A 19,978-nucleotide genomic window follows, 5' to 3' on the forward strand; every position below is an offset into this window, starting at 1 on the left:
ATGTCCGATAGGTATGCATCTGCAGTCATAACATATGGGTTGTCCTGCCTCAGGCAGCCCTTCGGTCGGCCGGATTCCAAAGTCTGGGTCTGGCCTCGGCTGATGTCGCACTTCACCCGACGTCATAGCTCCTGGGGTATAAAGGCATCAGCCGACGCCATTTTCCTCAGTGTTTCTTGCCCCAGATGCCAGGTGCCCTGTGCCCTCTAGGAAGGCTAAATTTGGATAAATGTAGAAAATTCCAAACAGTAGAAAGCAAAATATATATACATATATACATACAAACAAATACACCATAATAGATTCCCCCAGCTAGCTAAAAGAGGGGTAAGTACCCTAGGAATACCACAGAGGGGAAGGAGGGTGGGTAATCCTGACTGCAGATGCATACCTATCGGACATCTACATTTATGGTAGGTACAAAACTGTACTATGTCCTTCAAGGATGCAGCTGCAGTCATAACATATGGGTAGAATACCATAGCCAAACTGGGGGAGGAGGCACTAAGATAATGATGGTGTAGTTAAGATCCCTTGTAAAACAGCAGTTGCAAAACCTGCTCGGGATCTGGAGTATAAAGGAAGATTATAATGCTTGGCAAATGTATGCACGGAGCTCCAAGTAGCAGCTTCTAAAATGTCTTTGGTAGCCACTCCTCGTAGGAAAGCTGTAGTGGTGGCTGTAGCTCTTGTGGAGTGAGGCCTGATATTTTCAGGAGTTGTCTTTCCATAAAATGAGTAGCAGAATCTAATGCAATTTCCTATCCATTTTGAGATTGTCTGTTTTGAAATTGCTTTTCCTTGCACTCCTGTTGCATATGCTACCAGAAGCTGGTCAGTTTTTCTGCTGGCCTTAGTTCTGTCCAGATAGTAGCGTAGTTGTCTGTGTACATCCAAGGTGTGTAGTAGTTTTTCCCCCCTGTTCTGTGGGTTGGGGAAGAATGTAGGTAAATGTATAGCTTGGTTCAAGGATACCCTGGAGACCACCTTTGGCATAAAAGTAGGATTGGTTCTCAGAGACACTCTATCCTGATGGAAGATAAGGAAAGGTTGCACTGCCATTAATGCCTGTAACTCAGATACCCTTCTTGCTGAAGTGATTGCTAGCAGGAAGGCAGTCTTCCAAGATAAGAACTGTAAGTCTACTGTTGCTGCTGGTTCAAAAGGGGGGAGTGTTAATTTTTCTAGCACAAAGTTGAGATCCCATGCAGGCAGAGGTGGTTTCCGTGGAGGCTTTACGTTTTTGATTCCTCTCAAGAATTGCCTGAGGAGAGGATGAGAGAAGACAGGAGGATCCATGTTGTACTCTGCTGAAATTGCTGATGCATGAATCTTAATGGAGGAGTAGGACAGGCCATTGTGGAACAGTTCTGCTAAGTATTCCAGGATGTGTGCTAGGTTTGCCAGTGTGACATTTTCTCCCTTTTCTGCACTCCAAATGAGGAATCTTTTCCATTTGGCTGAATATGTTTTCCTTGTGGAGGGTCTGCGAGCCTCCAGGATAATGTCCTTAACCCTCTGAGATAAATCAGGTTGGTTTTGTTTTATGCAATTTTCCAAGCAGTTAGCTGCAGCGTTTTCAAGTTTGGATGCAGGGTCTTGTAGTTGTTCTGCGTTAGAAGTAAGGGACATAGAGGTAGAGGCCACGAGTGCGCCCGAGACATGCTTCTCAGTAGCGGGTACCAATGTTGCGTTGGCCAGTCTGGAGCTATCAGAATTACCTTTGGCTGTTCCTCTCTGATCTTCAGTAGAACTTTGTACATCAAAGGAAGAGGTGGAAAGGCATATACTGTCAGGGCCTTCCAGCTGAAAGAAAGGGAGTCCACCCTCCAGGCAAGTGGGTGGTATACACTTGAGCAGAATTTCTTCAGTTGGTGGTTGTGTGGGGAGGCGAACAGGTCTATCTCTGGCATTCCCCATTTCTTTGTTATGGTTTTGAAGATATCTGGATGCAGCATCCATTCGTGAGCATCCGTGGTAGTTCTGCTTAAGCTATCTGCTAGTGAATTCTCTTTCCCTGGTACAAATCTGGCCTGCAGTTGGATGTTGAGATTCAGTGCCAAGTTCCACAGGTCCATTGCCATCCGGCATAGAGGGTATGAGTGTGTACCTTCCTGTTTGTTGATGTACCACATGACTGTGGTATTGTCCGTCCTTATCAGCAGGTGTCCTTGTTGGAGGAATGGTCTGAATGCCTCGATTGCATGTTTCATTGCCAGCATCTCCTTTAGATTTATGTGTAGATTCAGCTGGTCTTGGGACCATAGGCCTTGGATACACTTGTCTTCCATGTGTGCCCCCCAGCCTAGGTCTGAGGCGTCCGTGGTGATGGTCTGCCTTGGATGTGGTTTGTGGAAAGGCAATCCTCTGTTTATCTGACAGGCCTGAGCCCACCACAGGAATTCTTTTTTCAGACATGGAATGATTGGTATCTGGGCTTCTAGACTGTGTTTGTGTTGAGACCACACATTCCTTAGGTACCATTGTAACTTTCTCATATGCAGCCTGGCATGTGGGATCAATATTATGCAGGATGCCATGTAACCGGGCCTGCAGGACTTTCCTTGCAGTAAGCTGAGTTTGTGTTGTTAATGCCATGAAATAGACTGGTAGTTGCTTTTGTTTTTCCTCTGTGAGAAAAGCCATCTGAGTTATTGTATCCAGTTCTGCACCCAAAAATGTTATCCTTTGGGATGGCACTAGTCTTGACTTTTGAATGTTGACTGTGTATCCCAAGGCTTGCAGCAGTTGTATGACATTGGCCAAACCCTTTATTAATTTTGTCTTGTTGTCCGCTTGTATTAGGCAGTCGTCCAGGTATGGGTAAATTTGAATTCCCTGAAGCCTGCAATGAGCAATTACTGATGCCAGGCATTTTGTGAATACTCTGGGCGCAGTAGATAAGCCAAAGGGCAATGCTGAGAATTGATAATGCTCTGATCCTGCAAGAAATCTGAGGTGTCTTCTGCAATCTGGTCGTATAGGGACGTGCAGGTATGCCTCCTTGAGATCTAGAGTCACCAGCCAAGACTCCTTGCCCAGCATGGGAAGAAGTTGCTGTAGGGTCAGCATTTTGAACTTTGGAACAATGAGATACGTGTTCAGTGCGGACAAGTCGAGAATAGGCTTCCACTGATTTTCTTTTCTTGGTACAAGGAATAGTCTGGAGTAAAATCCTTGGCCTTGTTCTATAAATGGTACCTTTTCTATTGCTCTCATCCTTAGTAAGCTCATGATTTGTTTTAGAGCCTCTGATTTTGGCTTGGTGGAAGGTTTGGCATTCCTCTCTTTTTTGGTAGTGTGTGGAAGTGAAACCTGTAGCCCTTATCTATTGTTTGTAAAGTCCATTTGTCTCCTGTAATGCAATGCCAGTTTTTTGAAAATAGAGCTAGCTTTCCGCCCAAGGGTGCTTCCAGTTGTTCCCTGGTAGGCGGAATCAGAGCCAAGTCATTGTGTCTGTCCTGTGGAAGTGGTTGTAGTCGCAGCTGTGGCGGCACTTCTCTGGTTGGCAGGTTGCCACTGACGACCCCTGCAGGCACCCCTTGATTGACTTGTGCCTCTTGGGCGTCTATTTCTGCCCCTCTGTGCTCTGGAGGTGTCTGGAAAGGACCAATTCTTTGAAGGCCAATTTCTGCTAAACCTCGGAGGTTGGACCTGCAAACAATCCTTGACTGTTTGGACAGATTTTGCTTTTTCTTCCACTTTCTTTAGAACCTCCTGTGCAGGGGAGCCAAACAAACTTTGTTTCTCCATAGGAGCATCTAGGAGTTTAGACTTAATATGGTCTGGTAAGGATTGTTCTTTTAACCAGGCATGCCTTCGAATCACTGCTCCAGTCATAGCTGATCTAAAAGAAGCCTCCAGTGCATCATAGCCACATTTTAAGAAGTGATTACTGACTGCTGAGAATTATGTACCAAATCCTGAAGGGACTTACGGTCTATAGGTTCAGGAGAAGCCAGCTTTTTATTTAGCTGGTCTAACAAAAATTCCTGGTACTGTATCATGTGAAATTGACAGTTTAAAACCCTGGCAGAAAGAGTAGCAGATGTATAAACCTTTTTACCCCATCTCTCTAATGCTCTAGATTCTCTTTCAGAGGGAAGTGGGTTTTTGGCAGGGGCAGCTGCAACACCTTTAGGGCCCTGAGAAATGGTTTCTGGGTCTGCAGCATGAGCCTTATACAAGTGGTAGTGAGAGTCTGGGACCCTGTAGTATCTGTCAGGTTTGGCAGGGGCCGGAGGAAGAGAATCAGGGGCAGTACTGGCATCATTATATGCATCATCAACAACTGATAGTACAGGTGGCATGGCTAAAGGCCTATGCTGTGGTAAGTGTAAAAAAGTCCTTAGCCTTTTCCTAGAATCAGAAAAATCCTGACCCTGCCATTGGAAGTGTTCCCTCATTGAGTGTAGTAGGGTTTCCCCAAATGAAAATTCTTCTGGAGGTGAAGCAGAAGGAATGGAGTCTTCTGCATCAGAATCCTCATAAGGTGAGTATGGGCCTTCCTGATGGTCAGATAAATCTGAACCATCCGAGGAATAGTCCGAGGAGAGAGGTTCAGGGGGTTCAGTCCTAGGCCTCTTATCAGGAGGGGGTTGAGAGGCCCCATCTGTGTGAGGTTGAGATCCCCTGATCAGAGAAATAAGGTCCACAGCAAGGCTGAGAATCTGGGAACTTGAGGTAGGCCTGTGAGAGGGAGCTTTTGTAGGTAAGGCTTTGGAAAGTTTAACTGCTTTAGCCCTGGAAAAGGCCTTGATAGACATAGAAGCAGGGGGTCTTAGCTGCCCCACGTGCAGGAGTAGAGATGTCCAACGGAATAGTGTCAGACAAATCTTGGGTGCCTGCTTCTTCAGCAGTAATTTCTGTAGCCGATTCAGCCATGGCCTGTGTGGCCTCGGTTATCGGAGGCATGCTTTCGGCCGAAGGGAGAACCGAGGTCTCGGTTTCAGCCGAAACCGAGACACTCGCGGTAGGCCTAACCGTGGTTTCAGCCGAAACCGCGGGCCGCGAGTGTCGGTCCTTTTCCTTGCGTTTTTTAGCTAAATGCGTAGTCGGAGTTTCCGACGGCATTTTATATGCAAAAGTGGAGCCAAAAAACTCTTCTGCAAACTCCGACCGACGTCTGAGTGTCCGTCGGTTGAAGGAAGCACAGGCTAAACAAGCTGATACGTCGTGGTCTGGGCCTAAGCAAGGAAGGCAGTAAAGAGTGGAAATCCTTATGAGGTATTTGTTTCCCACAAGTTAAACAATTATTTACTTTGTCTGACATCGGCTGAGGCAAGAAAGAGTCCCCAACGGGGTACTTAGCTTTTTTAGAAGTCTTCGGTAGTAGAAATCTCTGGATCTGACCGACCGGCACTTGCGAACAGCTTCTGCTTCGGGCACCGCGCGGCAAAAAAGACTGAGGAAAATGGCGTTGGCTGATGCCTTTATACCCCAGGAGCTATGACGTCGGGTGAAGTGCGACATCAGCCGAGGCCAGACCCAGACTTTGGAATCCGACCGAAGGGCTGCCTGAGGCAGGACAACCCATATGTTATGACTGCAGATGCATCCTTGAAGGACATCCTACTGTACTTGGTAATGTGGGGACAGGCAAACAGATTGCAGCATGGTCAACCCTAGTGACAGAAAATCTACTCTGTCGCTTTCACATTGAGGGACCAGTCATAAAACAAGACGAAAAGCCTACTCATCCTGTCCTCCAGAACACTGGATCTCCCCAGAATGCGCATTGCTACAAGAAAGCAGTTGGAAGATATCATTTGCCACACGCTCATCTCTTCTTGACAGAACAGGTTCCCCCATGTTTATGTGAAAGAATACAGACATATTCTCCCTGCCTGGAGAGATCTAACTCCTTGAGGGAAGGAGTCCTGAAAGCCCTGCAAATCAAGAACTTCCCTAGGATGATGATATGTAGGCTAGCCTCAGAAGGGGACCATGTGCCTTGGACTGTTTTCCCATGTACTGCCCCTCAACAGCTGGGAAACATCTGTGGTCACTATGGTCTCTGGTAAAGGAAATACAAACGAGCAACCGTGTGCTACCATCAGGGACTCGAGCCATCAATGGATGTGCGTCTTGCATATAGTTATTAGGAATATCGAGAAAATCACTGACTTGATGCCTGATGGACCACTATACAACAATGATGCACTGAAACACTCTTGTACGAAACCTCACATGAGGAACAAATGCAATGGATGCAACCACTGAACCTAGCAGTCAAAGAACCAATACTGTAGGTGGTCTCTGGTAGGAGAGAAACTCTAATGCATAGTTATGAAGGGATGACAATCTCTTCTGAGGGAGTCACGCTCTCTGACAAGTTGTAGCCAACTTTGCCTATATAAATTCTATTGTTTGAACAGGGAGAAACTTATAATTGTTGGAGTTCACTGTGACGTACTAAATACTTGTCCAGTTTATCAGTCACATTTGGCTCCTTCCATGCCAGCTTGGAAATTAGCTCCACTATCTCACCGACAGGAGGAACACCAAGATATCTCTGGGCCAGATCTAATACCTTCAAGGAACTCTGATTCCTCCGCAGAGGGGGGCTTTGGTAGGCCACCTGACTGTCTCAAAAGTTTGAGGATCTCCGCCAATGTGACATTCACATGGAGGGGATCTGGGGGACCCTTCCCCTTGATTGAAGTCAGTGTCTTCAGTTAACTCCTGGGGGAGTCAATGCGTCTCCTTTTGCATGTAAGCCTCCAAGAAACTTCCACAATGGGTTGTTCTGGGGAGGCCTTGACAGAGGTCTGGGAGTCCCCAATACATACCGTATTGAGGCTCGATGGACCCAGCTGTCCTAACGGGAATGGATGAGCAAGTTCATAACCCAAGGGTATTCCATTGGTGATGTGGGGAAATGAGTGACACAGAATGCGATAAGGACAGTGCTTTCTCAACCGCCTCGAATGCTAAGGCAGGGGCAGAACAGAAATTAGTCCTAAACATCTAAGTAGGCAGCACACACGTTTAGTGTGCATTGGAGTATTGTACCGTGTCCACAGACCATATATTTTTTAAACCCTGACAGTTTTTATGACATGGCTATGAATTCACCACAACATTAACAACAAGAAAAGGTAGTAAGAAGGATCAACAACACTTTCTAATAGAAACACACACTACAATTAACTATGTTAAACTCCACTATTTTTTTTTTTTTTTACAATTAACAATAAATGGGGCTTCAATGACCCAGGAATGAGGGAGAATGACAGAGAATTAAAAAAATGAAATTGGAGGTAAAGGTTTTGTATATATTAATATATTGTTGTTGTGTCTTGCGGCTTTCCCGGTTAGGGGTCGCCACAGCGTAACTCCGGTCCGCTAATGATTGGTAGTTGATTTTTATGTGCCGCGTTACCAGCCCTGACACACAACCTTCAACTAAGGTACGCCCATTCACACAGGCCTCCACGCAGAAGACGCTCTAGCTGAGAATTGAACCGGACAGCGTCTTACTGTGAGGCAACAACGCTACCGCAGCACCACACACACACACACACACACATATATATATATATACACACATATATATATATATATATATATATATATATATATATATAAATAAGTGCTGCTACCATCTGAAGGTTGTAGTTCCCAAAGAGAAAAGTATCAAAACCAAAACTGGACACAACCGCCATGATGTTATAAAACCAGTATTTAATGTCGAAGTAAAACAAAATGAGATAAAATAAGCACTTTTACATGCTACACAGGCATGCTTCTTCAGATTTCACAAACACATTTTCAAACAGTTCTTAAATACTAACTGCACAACCAAATAATTGAATAATGGATTCAATAACTGACTGATTGAGCAAGCAATATTTTAAGGCAACCAGCTCCTGGTTGAAAGCCAGATATTATTCAATTATTTGGTTGTGCAGTTAGTATTTAAGAACTGTTTGAAAATGTGTTTGTGAAATCTGAAGAAGCATGCCTGTGTAGCATGTGAAAGCGCTTATTTTATCTCATTTTGTTTTACTTCGACATTAAATACTGGTTTTATAACATTGTGGTGGTTGTGTCCAGTTTTGGTTTTGATATATATATATATATACACACACACACACACACACACACACATACACATGCAAAGTTATTAGAGAAAATTTTTAGTAACTATCCAAAAAGTCTCATTTCTGTAAGAGCCCACAACTGAGCAACAGAGATCCACGTCTGTAGCAAAGGAGCAGCAAACGAAGCCAGGGTAATATCAGGGTCTGCAGGGAAGTATGGGTAAGGGGAACAGCCTATGCTTTGGATCCAAAGTCTTAAAGTCGGACCATGGTCGAAGACCCATCCATTGAACAGAAATCAGATAACCCCTTTCAAAGCCATTTTTACATGACATTTCATTGTAAGAGGGGAACCTCATAAGTAGCCATGCTAAAATGGCTGCAAAATGAATCTTGATGGATTCACCAACATGTGTCTATTGTTGTAAGAAAGTCCTTCTATACTGCACAGCTCATAAACTAAGGGATTGTGTCTAGAGCTAAGGATGTCACTGTCCCCTTTTACTCAGCTCTCATTAGGCTACTCATCGAATATAATGCCCCCTTTGGCATGCATCTGTCCAGACATGTGCAACAACAGGAATACCCACAAACCTCATTAAAAGGATACACAGTCTAAACATGTCCTACGTGGACTAACTCAAAGCTCTGTCACTATACTCTGTATCCTACAGACTGCTAAGAGGTGACCTGTATCTGGCATACAAAGCATCCTCTGACTCGTTACTAATGGATTAACTGCACATCAGCAAGTCAAACGCATTAAGAAATACTCAGTCTAGGGAACTAAACCTCTTCTGCAACAGCAATAGAACAGTTTTGAGGGACAGGTGTACCTCGCAGAAGACACTGTTGCTGTGGAACAGACTCCCCATCCACATAAAATAAATAACTCCTGTCTACACTCAAGCGCAACTTAGATCTATGGATAGAAAACAGAAAATGTACCCCAGGATGGTCCCCTGTACTACTAATGGATACAGGCAGCTCGTAAATGCTTTATCCCATCCATGAGACCCCTCATATTATCTATGGTACGATTCCAGTTATTCTCATTAAGGGTAACAAAATTATTGACCACTGGATGGGTAAGACCAAGTTATAACCAAATGTGATAGGTTATTTCAAGCACAAAAAGGGAGACTGGCTAGACTTAAAATGGCCCAAAAAGTCAGCTAGCCTAGTACTTACCTATAAACCTATGAATATGATTGCCAGAGGCTAGTGGCTCACACAAGTAATGTAGAACAAGAGAAACACCATCTCTAAAAGGGTGCTTGCTCTGGTTTTGGCACCAAATAGAAAATATTTCTCCTTTTGCCAATATGTGATTTCCTTCTAGCAGGTTTCCCTGCCTCCTTTAATTCCTACTGCACATCCTCAGAAAAGAGGTGCCTTAAAGATATTAAGACTCTATTGTCCAGGCAGTTAGACGTAGTTGTTGGGATGCATCAAATACCCTCCATCCCGTGCGAGTAGGAATAGTCTGTGAGAAAGCTTGTGGTACTTGCCCCAGGCCATTTCCAAAATAAAATAACTACTGCTGCCTGGGCCAGAGGAGTCTCGCCACAATGACCTTAGGAGAATCCATCATACGAGTCTTCAAATTGACCTTGGTTTTAGCAGAAAGGATGGAAAAGTACAAAGGACCATTACTGTCCAAATAAAAGAAAAAGCACCAGTCTTCCAGGTCTTCTTGCATGGAGCACTGGAGCAGAATTTTGCAAAATAATTTTTGTGAGTGGAAGCAAAAAGATTTATTTGAGGTGCTCTGCACCACTGGATTAATTCTTGGAAGACCCTCTGATTGATTTTCCATTCCTGAGAGTCTGTCCTGGTCTTGCTCCACTTGAATGCCACAGTTTTGCTCTGATTGTATTAGGGATGCCTGTTGAGTGAGACTGTGTTGAAAATCTACATCCCAGACTATCATGGTTAGTCTGAGCAGTTTTAAGTCATAGTCCCCCTGTTTATGTGCCGCATCACTTGGAGTTATCTGTAAACATCTGGAATGGTCCCAGGGACCACAGATGTTTGGGAAAGCTGGGTGCATTTACAAGCGCCAATATTGCTCTTAGATTTGTGTGTTTTGGTCTGCTTTTTCTAAAGACCTTGATTTTTTACTCCCACAGACACTACTCAACAAGCAAAGTCTGAGGTCTCTGTTGTGACAGACCGTGCTGAAACTTGAGGGAAAAAAATGGGAGACCTAGACTTCTCCATCAAAGAATCTCCCTTTTTACAACTCCAAAACAATCAATAACATGGTTTTCCAAGTTAAGAATGTCAGGGGATGATGTGACCATAAAGATTTAAGGTACCACAGGATTTTTCTCCTGTGGAGTCTTGCTAGAAGAATCATGAGAATCATAAAAGCCATGAAACCCAAAATTTGGAGAAATCTCTCTAATGAGGCTATAGTTTGCGTGGAAAACTGAAGAACAGATCTAAATACAGATTTACTTTATCCCATGGAAGAAAAGCTCTTTGAACTGAAATATCTAGCAGATACTCCAGGAAAACAATCCTGTGAGTATAAGTAAAACAAGACTTTGTGTGTTCTCCTTGAACCCCAGTCTGCACAGATCATCCCTCACCCAGGTAAGGGATTTGTGACACTTTGAAAACAACTCTGCAAATCAACCAAGTCATACATTTGGAGCTAACACTATGTAGAAGCAATAGATAAAAAATAAATGCTGAATACAGAATACTGGAAGTCAGAATCCTGCCTGTTGTACACTACCGGTTATAGTTACGAATACTGATTAATAGTATTCCATATATCTGACCTGGGTACAAGCTAGACCTATATCATATCCTTACGAGATACTTATTGTATTTGGTGGCCTTATGCGGCACAACTATTCAGATGCAGCTATAGAATGCAGTGCAGACAACTGGCATTAAAAGACTATGTGCAATCTTTACTTGTACTGCCCAGTGCATTTCGGAAAATGGGAGTTTTCCTTACCCCATGATGTCCAAATGTGGGCATATAAATATGGGGGTGGGGTTGACAAGCCATAAAAAGAGGTGTGGGGAACATGTTTTCAGAGGGTGTTGGACTCATCTACATTTTCAGATTTTAAAAAAGCAAGATTTAATTTTCAGTGTATGTACTTTCGGTGTTGCTTGCTTCCATGCACTGTTTGACACTGGCTCACACAGTTTGTCTGTTCACAAACATTCTACATTCTTGCAACATTTCTTTCCTTGAGAATATATTTTCTGAAAGGTGGAAAAACATGTACAGCTGATCAAACATTACTGGATTTTCCTGACTGAGATTACAACACAGCAGGACTTGGGAAATGTACCCTTCCCCCTTGTACTGTGATCTCAGAGTTGGTATATAAATTTAGCAGATGGTGTGGGGGGTTCAGCCCCCCTGAAACAAAACTTTTTTGTAGTTTTTGATGTTTTGGGGATCAAACATTTGAATGTGATCATTTGTGGTGCGAAGTTTAAACATTTCATTGAACTGTCACACTCACGTATTATACATATACATATCTATCTATCTATCTATATATATATATATATATATATATATATATATATATATATATATATATATATATATCTATATCTATATCTGGGTCCCCCTCAGTAGATCGAACATATAACAAGTTCGAACCTCATATGGCCGAGAACATATGTTCGAAGTTGTAAATGTTCGATCAGACTGAATGGAGATCTCCATACAGTGCAGAACGAGAAGATTTCCCTTTTCCGCAATGTAGTGTAATCTATGAGTTGGTATATTTAAGTAAGGGGGGTGTGGGGGGGCATAGCCCCCCCTGCTACAGACGTTTAATGTTGTTTTTTGTTGTTTTTTTCTTTTTTTACTTCAGTGTTTGAACTATTACAAGTTCGAACATATGGTCTCGGCCACATATGGTTTGAACCTGTAATATGTTCGATCTAATGAAGTAGATCCATATATATATATATATATATATATATATATATATATATACACATATAAATATATATATACACACACACACACACAAATGAGAGATGTACAAAAATAACTTTGCTCATCCATATTTCTTTCTCTATATACACACACACACACATATATGGTTCCCCTTTATAATCTCGAAATACTGGAATCTCGAATTTCATTCAAAATCCCGAAACCCCAAAACTGCGAAATAGAAAATATCGAACATAAACACATCATGAACCACACAACACATACACTATCCTACCCACACTACAATAATTCAAACAACAAAACATTCAAACACAACATCACAAACCAACACATCTACACTACAAGGGGTGCAAGGCACCCTGCACCCGCCCTACTTATTATATAGTAACTCTGAGATCACACAAACAGGAAAAGACAGCAAACTCACATCCAGCATTCTACAATCCCCTCACTCACACGCACAAACACACATCACACATATACAAACACCAACACTTACAGTCGTACATTCACCTGCCTACCCTAACCCAAAGGTACAACTTACAAACACTCACTTACATTCAAAACTCACACCCAAAACCATTACAAAACACTCACTTGCCTTAAATCACACCTAAATCCACACACGACACAGTGCACCATCCATACAAACCCCCACACATAAAGAAGTGTAAAGCAATAACCACAAATTCATGATTATACACTTCCGCTATTCTAAAAATTCGCCTTTATGGTCTCTGGATACTGAAAGTTGAGATTTCAGTATTTCGAGGCTATAAAGGGGAACTAATATATATAAATGCGCACACACACACACACACACACACACAATGCAGTAGCCCCCAGAAAGATAACCTTTATAAGTTTATAACCTAATACGCGGCTTCTCAGCGCTTCTGTGGATCACTAGTGATATCTGCATTGCTTACTGTACTTATTAACTTGTTTCACTTGAAAGAAAGTTACTGTTTGTCATTTTTGCATTTAAGTTACCTGTAACACATTGCACTTAAGTTACCTGGCACTTGCTCACTAAAGCAATTATATAAGTCAACACTAAAAATTAAAAGCACTACACCCTCACTCCCCACTGGCCCTGGTTTTCAATTATTAAGGAATTCCCAATATTATTCTAGCATGTCCAAAGGTCAGTTGTCAATCTCCTCTCCGGTCCAGCTGGTGAATCTGGGAATCTTGAGGCAATGTTACAACTGCCTCATGTACACAGACAACCCTCTCCTCCTCCCAACAAATTCCAGCACATGTGAGAGATGCAACCATATAGCCAAACTGGAGGCTAAGCTCTCTCAACTCAGTACTGGCATAACCAGTCAGGAGGAGAAGGAAACCACACTCACTACAATTCCAGTCTCACATAGACCTACCACGACAGCAAACCAAACACATAATCACACAAAAACATACTCGGAGGCTCTAAATAAAGATCTGCCGAAGCAGCAGAGACCTCCAAAGCAGACACCCAAGCAGCCGCTACCCCAAAACAAAACACGTGCAACACATATCTCACAAAGCCAGTGTGCCAAACAGTCACAGTCCTTAAGACTAAACAACACACCCGATAAACTTGTAATAGGTGACTCTATCGTCAGGCACACTAACGTCCCGCTCACCAGGCTGAACAAGGAGAGGGTCACGGTGAGCAGCCTGTCGGGTGCTAGGATCCGCCACATAACACAAGCACTCAGGTCACTCCAAGGCAAGTACAAATATGACTCAGTCATTGCCCATGCTGGTGTGAATGACCTGAGACGTACCTCCCTGGACTACATGAAAAGAGACATAAAGGAGCTCTCTGAGCATGTAGCCCAGGCCGGTATGACCCTGACCTTGAGTAGCATCTTACCCTCACCAAGAATGATGCCACAATATGAAGACAAGATGATCAATTTCAACAACTGGCTTAAGTACTGGTGTCATTCAAAGGGGATCCAATGCCTGTCAGCTTGGGATGATATGCTCGACAAGCCACGATGCTTCGCTAGGGACGGCTTGCACCTGTCACCCATGGGCTTTCGGATATTGGCAAAGGCTCTTGCTACCCCCATAGTGCCTTTTTAAGGCAAGGCTCAAAAGACAAACCCACCTCCATAGGTATCACAAGGGATAAGAAACTAAGAGTAATGCTACTCAACGCCAGAAGTCTACACCTCAAGATGCACGCACTCGAAACACTCCTTAGCATGGAGAACATCGATATCTGTGCAGTAACAGAAACCTGGTTCAGGGCTCCCGAGAGCACCCCAGCACTACCAGGTTATACCTCATACCATGCTTTTCGGCCCCAAAACTTGGACCGAACCACAAAAGGAGGGGGAGTATCGATATTCATCAAAGATACCCACACCTCCAGGTTGGTGGCAAAGCACGAAGCATCAGAGACTATCCATGTGCAACTAACAGTGGGTAAAACTGCCTTCCAGTTTACAGCCTGCTACAGACCACCCTCCCAAACCCAGGAACCCCACTCGGCCTTCCTGAGAACACTGGAAAATATGAAGCTCTCTCCAAACACCATTATATTGGGCGACTTCAACTACCCAAACATAGACTGGGAGCATTACTCTAGCTCCAACACCCTAGCCCAAAGGTTCCTAGAATTTATAAACTCAAATGCTATGGAACAACTTGTTACCACTCCCACAAGAGGGAAAACATACTGGACCTGATCATCACCAACATGGTGACTCTATGCTCCAGACCAGAAGTGTATCCCTCACTGGTAAGATCAGACCATAAACTAATCTCACTGGATATTCACATCCCGACCCCACCCCGTGCCCAGAAAACCACAGTGAAAAACTTCTAAAGCAAATTTCACACTCCTCAAAACTGAGGTGGAATCCTTCAAAGCCCCCGGGCCTGTGGAAAATACGGCCCAGACCGCAGAATCCTTTATAAACACATTCTATGAACACCTTCAGGAATGCATGGATCATGCGATCCCAAATAAAACCAAGACCCAATCCTCCAGACGTCCTGTCTGGTGGACCCCAGCCATAAACAAACTATACAATAGAAGGAGGAAGCTACTAAATGATAGAGAAAAATCCCAAAAAGGGAAGGCATCACTGATCAGTATTAGCAAAAAACTACGGGCACACATAAAATTGTCTAAGGCCAGCTTCAAGAGAAAAATTGCACAGGACACTAAGGATAATCACAAGGCTTTCTTTAGTTATGTTAGGAACCTGGGTGGTAATTCCCAGATATGCTCAGAATTAGTCCAAAATGACAAAAAATACACCGAACCCACAGACATTGCCAACATCCTAGCTGACAGGTTCAGCGCAAACTTCTCCCTCTCCCACCAAAAGGCAAATATCTATCCCAGCAGAGTGCTGCCCCTGACATCTCAGATGCTCAGGTAAGAGCCGCCTCTCCAAAGCAAAAACACAGCATCAATGGGACCAGATGGTGTCCCGGCTGCGTCCTACATGAACTCCAAGAAGAGCTAAACCCAAACATAAAACTACTGTTCAATCTCAGCCTTACTACAGGATATGTGCCCAAAGAGTGGCGTACAGCAACAGTGGTCCCTCTCCATAAAGGTGGCGCCTCAACGGATCCTGGAAACTATCGCCCATAAGCCTGACTAGCTTGGTCTGCAAAGCTATGGAAAGGATCATCATGGACCTCATAAATAAAGATATTGGGGACCTACAAACACTGGATCCGACCCAGTTCGGCTTTGTTAAGGGCAGATCCTGCCTCTTAAACCTGGTTGATTTCTTTGAAACAGTCACCAAGGCCATTGACGAGGGGAAGGTGGTCCACACAGCCTACCTGGACCTCGCAAAAGCCTTCAATACAATACCCCACTCGGGCATTATAGATAAGCTCACCAGCTTAAATATAAACCCCTATGTCACTAGATGGATTGCAAACTGGCTCAAGGACAGAACCCACATGGTTAGAATTGCTGGAGCCATGTCAGACTCCAAACCAGTTACAAGTGGTGTCCCACAAGGCTCAGTCCTGGGACCTCTCTTGTTCGGTATATATTTCTCGGAGGTACAGCCCAACACGGAAGGACTGTGGCTGACCAAGTTCGCAGATGACTGCAAACTGGGCGCCATAATTGACTCTCCAGTCGACACAAGCATCCTCCAAAAGGGCCTCATAGAAACAGACAACTGGTGCCAGAGCCATGGCCTCAAGCTAAATGCCAAAAAGTGTATAGTCATCCCCTTTGGCAAAAACAAAGTGCCCACAAACTACCACATAGGTGGTAATCCATTAAGTACAGAAGAAGTAATGAGGGACCTGGGGACCCAAGTTGCTAGCAATCTCTCATTTGACAACCACGTGGCCAAAGTGGTTAGAAAAACATTTTATATAGCCCACCTAATCATGAAGGGATTCACATCTAGATCAGGGGACGTCATCGTGCCTCTTTACTCATCCCTCATCAGGCCCATAATTGAGTACAATGCCCCTTTTGGGATGTACCTTACCAGACACCTGCAGCAACTGGAAAGACCCCAAAAGTACCTCACCAAGAGGATCAAAGGGCTCAAACAGATGCCATATGCTGCCCGGTTAAAGAAACTCCAGCTCTACTCAGTGGCATACCGCCTGTTCAGAGGCGATCTGTGCCTGACGTATAAAGCCATGTCCAACCCGGAATTAATGGACATGCTGCACCTCAGAAAATCCAAATCCCATCGAGCTACGCGCTCGAGAGACTTGAACCTCAGCACTGAAATAAATAGGACATGCTGGAGGGGCAGATTCATAACCCAGAGGCTCCCTTCACTCTGGAATAAAATCCCAGTCCAGGTTAGGCAGAGTCCCTCATTGACTCTCTTCAAGAGGAATCTTGATGAGTGGATGGGAGATCATAGGTTTACCCCGGGTATCACTTCTGTGTCACTGTTAGGGAGAGGCACAGTATACTAACCTCGAAAAAGTGCATAGCAATATAAATTGAAAATGGGTGGCGAAAGCCAAACACATTCTGGCTAGGCTTATAAATGCCCTAGGGCAGATAGCCTAGTATGAACCTATGAACCTAAGTGCCCCAGCATAACAAAAACACAGACTCCCATTACTATACAATATTGCTGTGTTCCTAATGTATTCCAGCATACCAACAACTGCATCAGACTTGATAAAACTTTTATGCCAGAGTCTGCACAACAGAGAACAAATATGACTTCATATTCTGGAATAAATACTCCATATGTCCTTCAGTAAAGCACAACAAGTCAGTCTAGTATCAGCATTTATTCAAAATATCTTAAATGTGATTGCAATTCATGTCTTCTTCATTACTTTTCATCTCCTTTACTTTTTCTGAACATACACCACAATAGTAAGACTGCTACATAACTAAAAATCCAAGGGTTACATCAGACACTTCGTCATGAAAAGGACTGAGTGTAAAAGTTCAGGAACCTAGAGCAGATTAAGGCATGGTTGTAATGATCTCAAGAATATGTTTTCTAGGGTTAGTATAACAATGCTAACCTTTTCAGCAGCAGTAGCAGCAACAGATGGAGCAAGAGCTGGACAGGAATCTGGCGGTCTCTTCAGTTTTTGTTTGTCCCGTTCTTTATGTTTCTAAACAAAACAAACAAACAAAAAAAACTTAAAATTTGTATACAGACAAATATATGGAAGTTACACGCTTACCATAAAGGCTGGTTCCTTTTCATCCCTAGTCCATCTGATTTGACTTGTGGGATTCAGCCACTCTTCGGATCTAGTCCATCAATTACTTTAGTGCTACCAGCCTTGAGCTCTTTCACAGAGCTCCCATAATGCACCTGTCCTCACACCTTCCTTCAGATCGAGTTTGCTGTGAACTCATTAAGGACTGCAGGAACATACACAATGAGCGACTCCACTGAAAATGAAGGATGGGGGATGGAAAGACCTCGAACAGGTCTATCAGGTCCTTCCTGATGGATATGACAATTTGGTTGTGGCATGATTGCTGGGTTGTTGAATTGGATGGACTAGGGATGAAAAAGATCCAATGTTTTGCTAAGTACATAACATCTGTAACCTACTTTCATCCCATACTTCCTGTTCGATTTGTGGGACAAAATCCCAAGCTAGCTTTTTTTTTTATCCTGGGTGGAATCATGACAGGATATCCTTAAGGATGGTAGCTCCAAAGGAGGTTCAGGATCCAGAATTCATATCCACCTTGTAATGTCTGGCAAAGGTATGTTAATACAGACCACAATACTTCTAAGCAAATTTCTCCTATGAAGTTCTTCCTAAGTGCTGTAAAAGCTGTGATTGACATGTTGGAATGAGCTTTCAGCTTGAAGGGTAAGGGCTTGTTTCTACACAAAAATATGCAAAAAATGTTGTCTGAGAGGCATCTGCAGATGATTATTTTAGAGAGACTTCTGCCTATTCTGGAAGCTGCAAAGTCCACAAACAATTGCAAATCTTTTCTTGCAGACTTCGTTCTGTGAAGGTAGAAATGTAGCTGTTTGTAGACATCTAGTGTATGCACTACTTTCTCCTTTATCAGTATGGTTTGGAAGTCACACTAGTAGATGAATAGGCTGGTTTAGCTTGTGATCAGTGGCCACTTTTGGCATGAAGAAATGAGAAGTTATGTACCTACCATAACGTTCCATGTTAGTTGTCTTCTCTCGCCTTCTTTCTTTCTTGATGGGTTCGGAGCCGATCCTCGGCTCCAACTCAGCACTTTGCTAAGCTCGAGAGTCACTTTTACCAGCTCAAGGCAGCCCCATATCCCATGATGCAAGGCGGTAAGTACCCAGATCTCGTTTGGTACCTATAGGCAATAACACCTAGCACAAAAAACTTCCCAGAAGGAAAGAAAGGCAAAAGGCCTAAAGGATGGGCTATAAGGAAGACCAGACAACTAGCTGTTCCTAAGAAGCAATCTTCCATATAGGGAGAAAAAAAGGTCTGTCCAGGCCAGGGGGCAGGAGGGAGGGTCGCAAGAAAGAAGGCGAGAGAAGACAACTAACATGGAACGTTATGGTAGGTACATAACTTCTCAATGTTAAGTTGTCAATCTCGCCTTCATTCTTGCTTGATGGGACCGCGTCCCTAGCACCTCTATCCTGGGTGGCTCAATGGAACAGACTCTTGAGAACTGTAGAGCCAAAACTGGCTCTATCCCTGGAGGCCAAATCCAATTTGTAATGAGAAACAAAGGTATGAGGAGTGGCCCAAGTGGCTGCTGCACAAATAGTGTCTAATGGAAGTCTAGCCTGAAAAGCTGTGGAAGTGGCTAAGCTTCTGGTTGAATGCGCTTTTGGTTTTGAGCACAGCTGTTTTCCCCTGAGCTGATAGATTTCGGAGATGGTGGAAGAAAGCCATCTAGATAAGGTCACTTTGGAGACAGGAAGGCCTTTCTTATTTTCAGCATAAGAAAGAAAGAGCTGATCGGATTTCCTGAATTGTTTTGTTCTGTCCAAATAATATCTGAGTTGGCGGTGAACATCAAGATAAAGTAATTTTTGTTCCGATCTGTTTGAGTAATTAGGGAAAAATACAGGGAGGTCAATAGATTGATTCAAATTATTTTTCGAGGCCACCTTAGGCAAAAAGGTTGGATTAGTTCTCAAGGATACCCTGTCTTTGTGGAAGACCAAATAAGGGGGACGAACAGAGAGAGCATGAAGTTCTGACACTCTCCTTGCCGAGGTAATAGCAACAAGGAAGAGTGTTTTCCATGAAAGAAACTTCAGGGAACATGAAACAGCTGGCTCGAAGGGAGGAAGAATAAAGGATGTCAGCACTAGATTTAGGTCCCATTGAGGAGGAGGACTCCTGACTGGAGGTTTAAGGAGAAAAATTCCTTTTAGAAAGGCGCTACAAAGCCTGTGGGACATAATGTTGTGATCTGCAAACCCGACATGAAAGTTCGAGATAGCAGCCAACTGAACTTTGACCGTGGAAGATGAAGAGCCCGAGTGAAAGATTTCCGCTAAGAAATCCAAAACTGCATGAACAGGGGTAGTAAAGGGAT

At 43.6% G+C, this 19,978-nt stretch overlaps 1 protein-coding gene across 1 annotated transcript in view; it reads right to left on the reverse strand.

Annotated features, from left to right (window-relative positions):
- The window catches only part of MLLT10 (MLLT10 histone lysine methyltransferase DOT1L cofactor), a 2,165,838-nt gene that overhangs the window by 1,547,015 nt on the left and 598,845 nt on the right, over nt 1–19,978 (reverse strand). The window contains exon 3 of the mRNA XM_044065494.1: nt 17,482–17,574. Coding sequence (XP_043921429.1) covers nt 17,482–17,574 — 93 coding nt within the window. The remainder of the gene's footprint in view (nt 1–17,481; nt 17,575–19,978) is intronic.

This window comes from Protopterus annectens, chromosome 3.part0 (assembly GCF_019279795.1).
Source record: "Protopterus annectens isolate FY-2018-M chromosome 3.part0, PAN1.0, whole genome shotgun sequence".
In the NCBI taxonomy this organism is placed as follows: Eukaryota; Metazoa; Chordata; order Ceratodontiformes; family Protopteridae; genus Protopterus; species Protopterus annectens.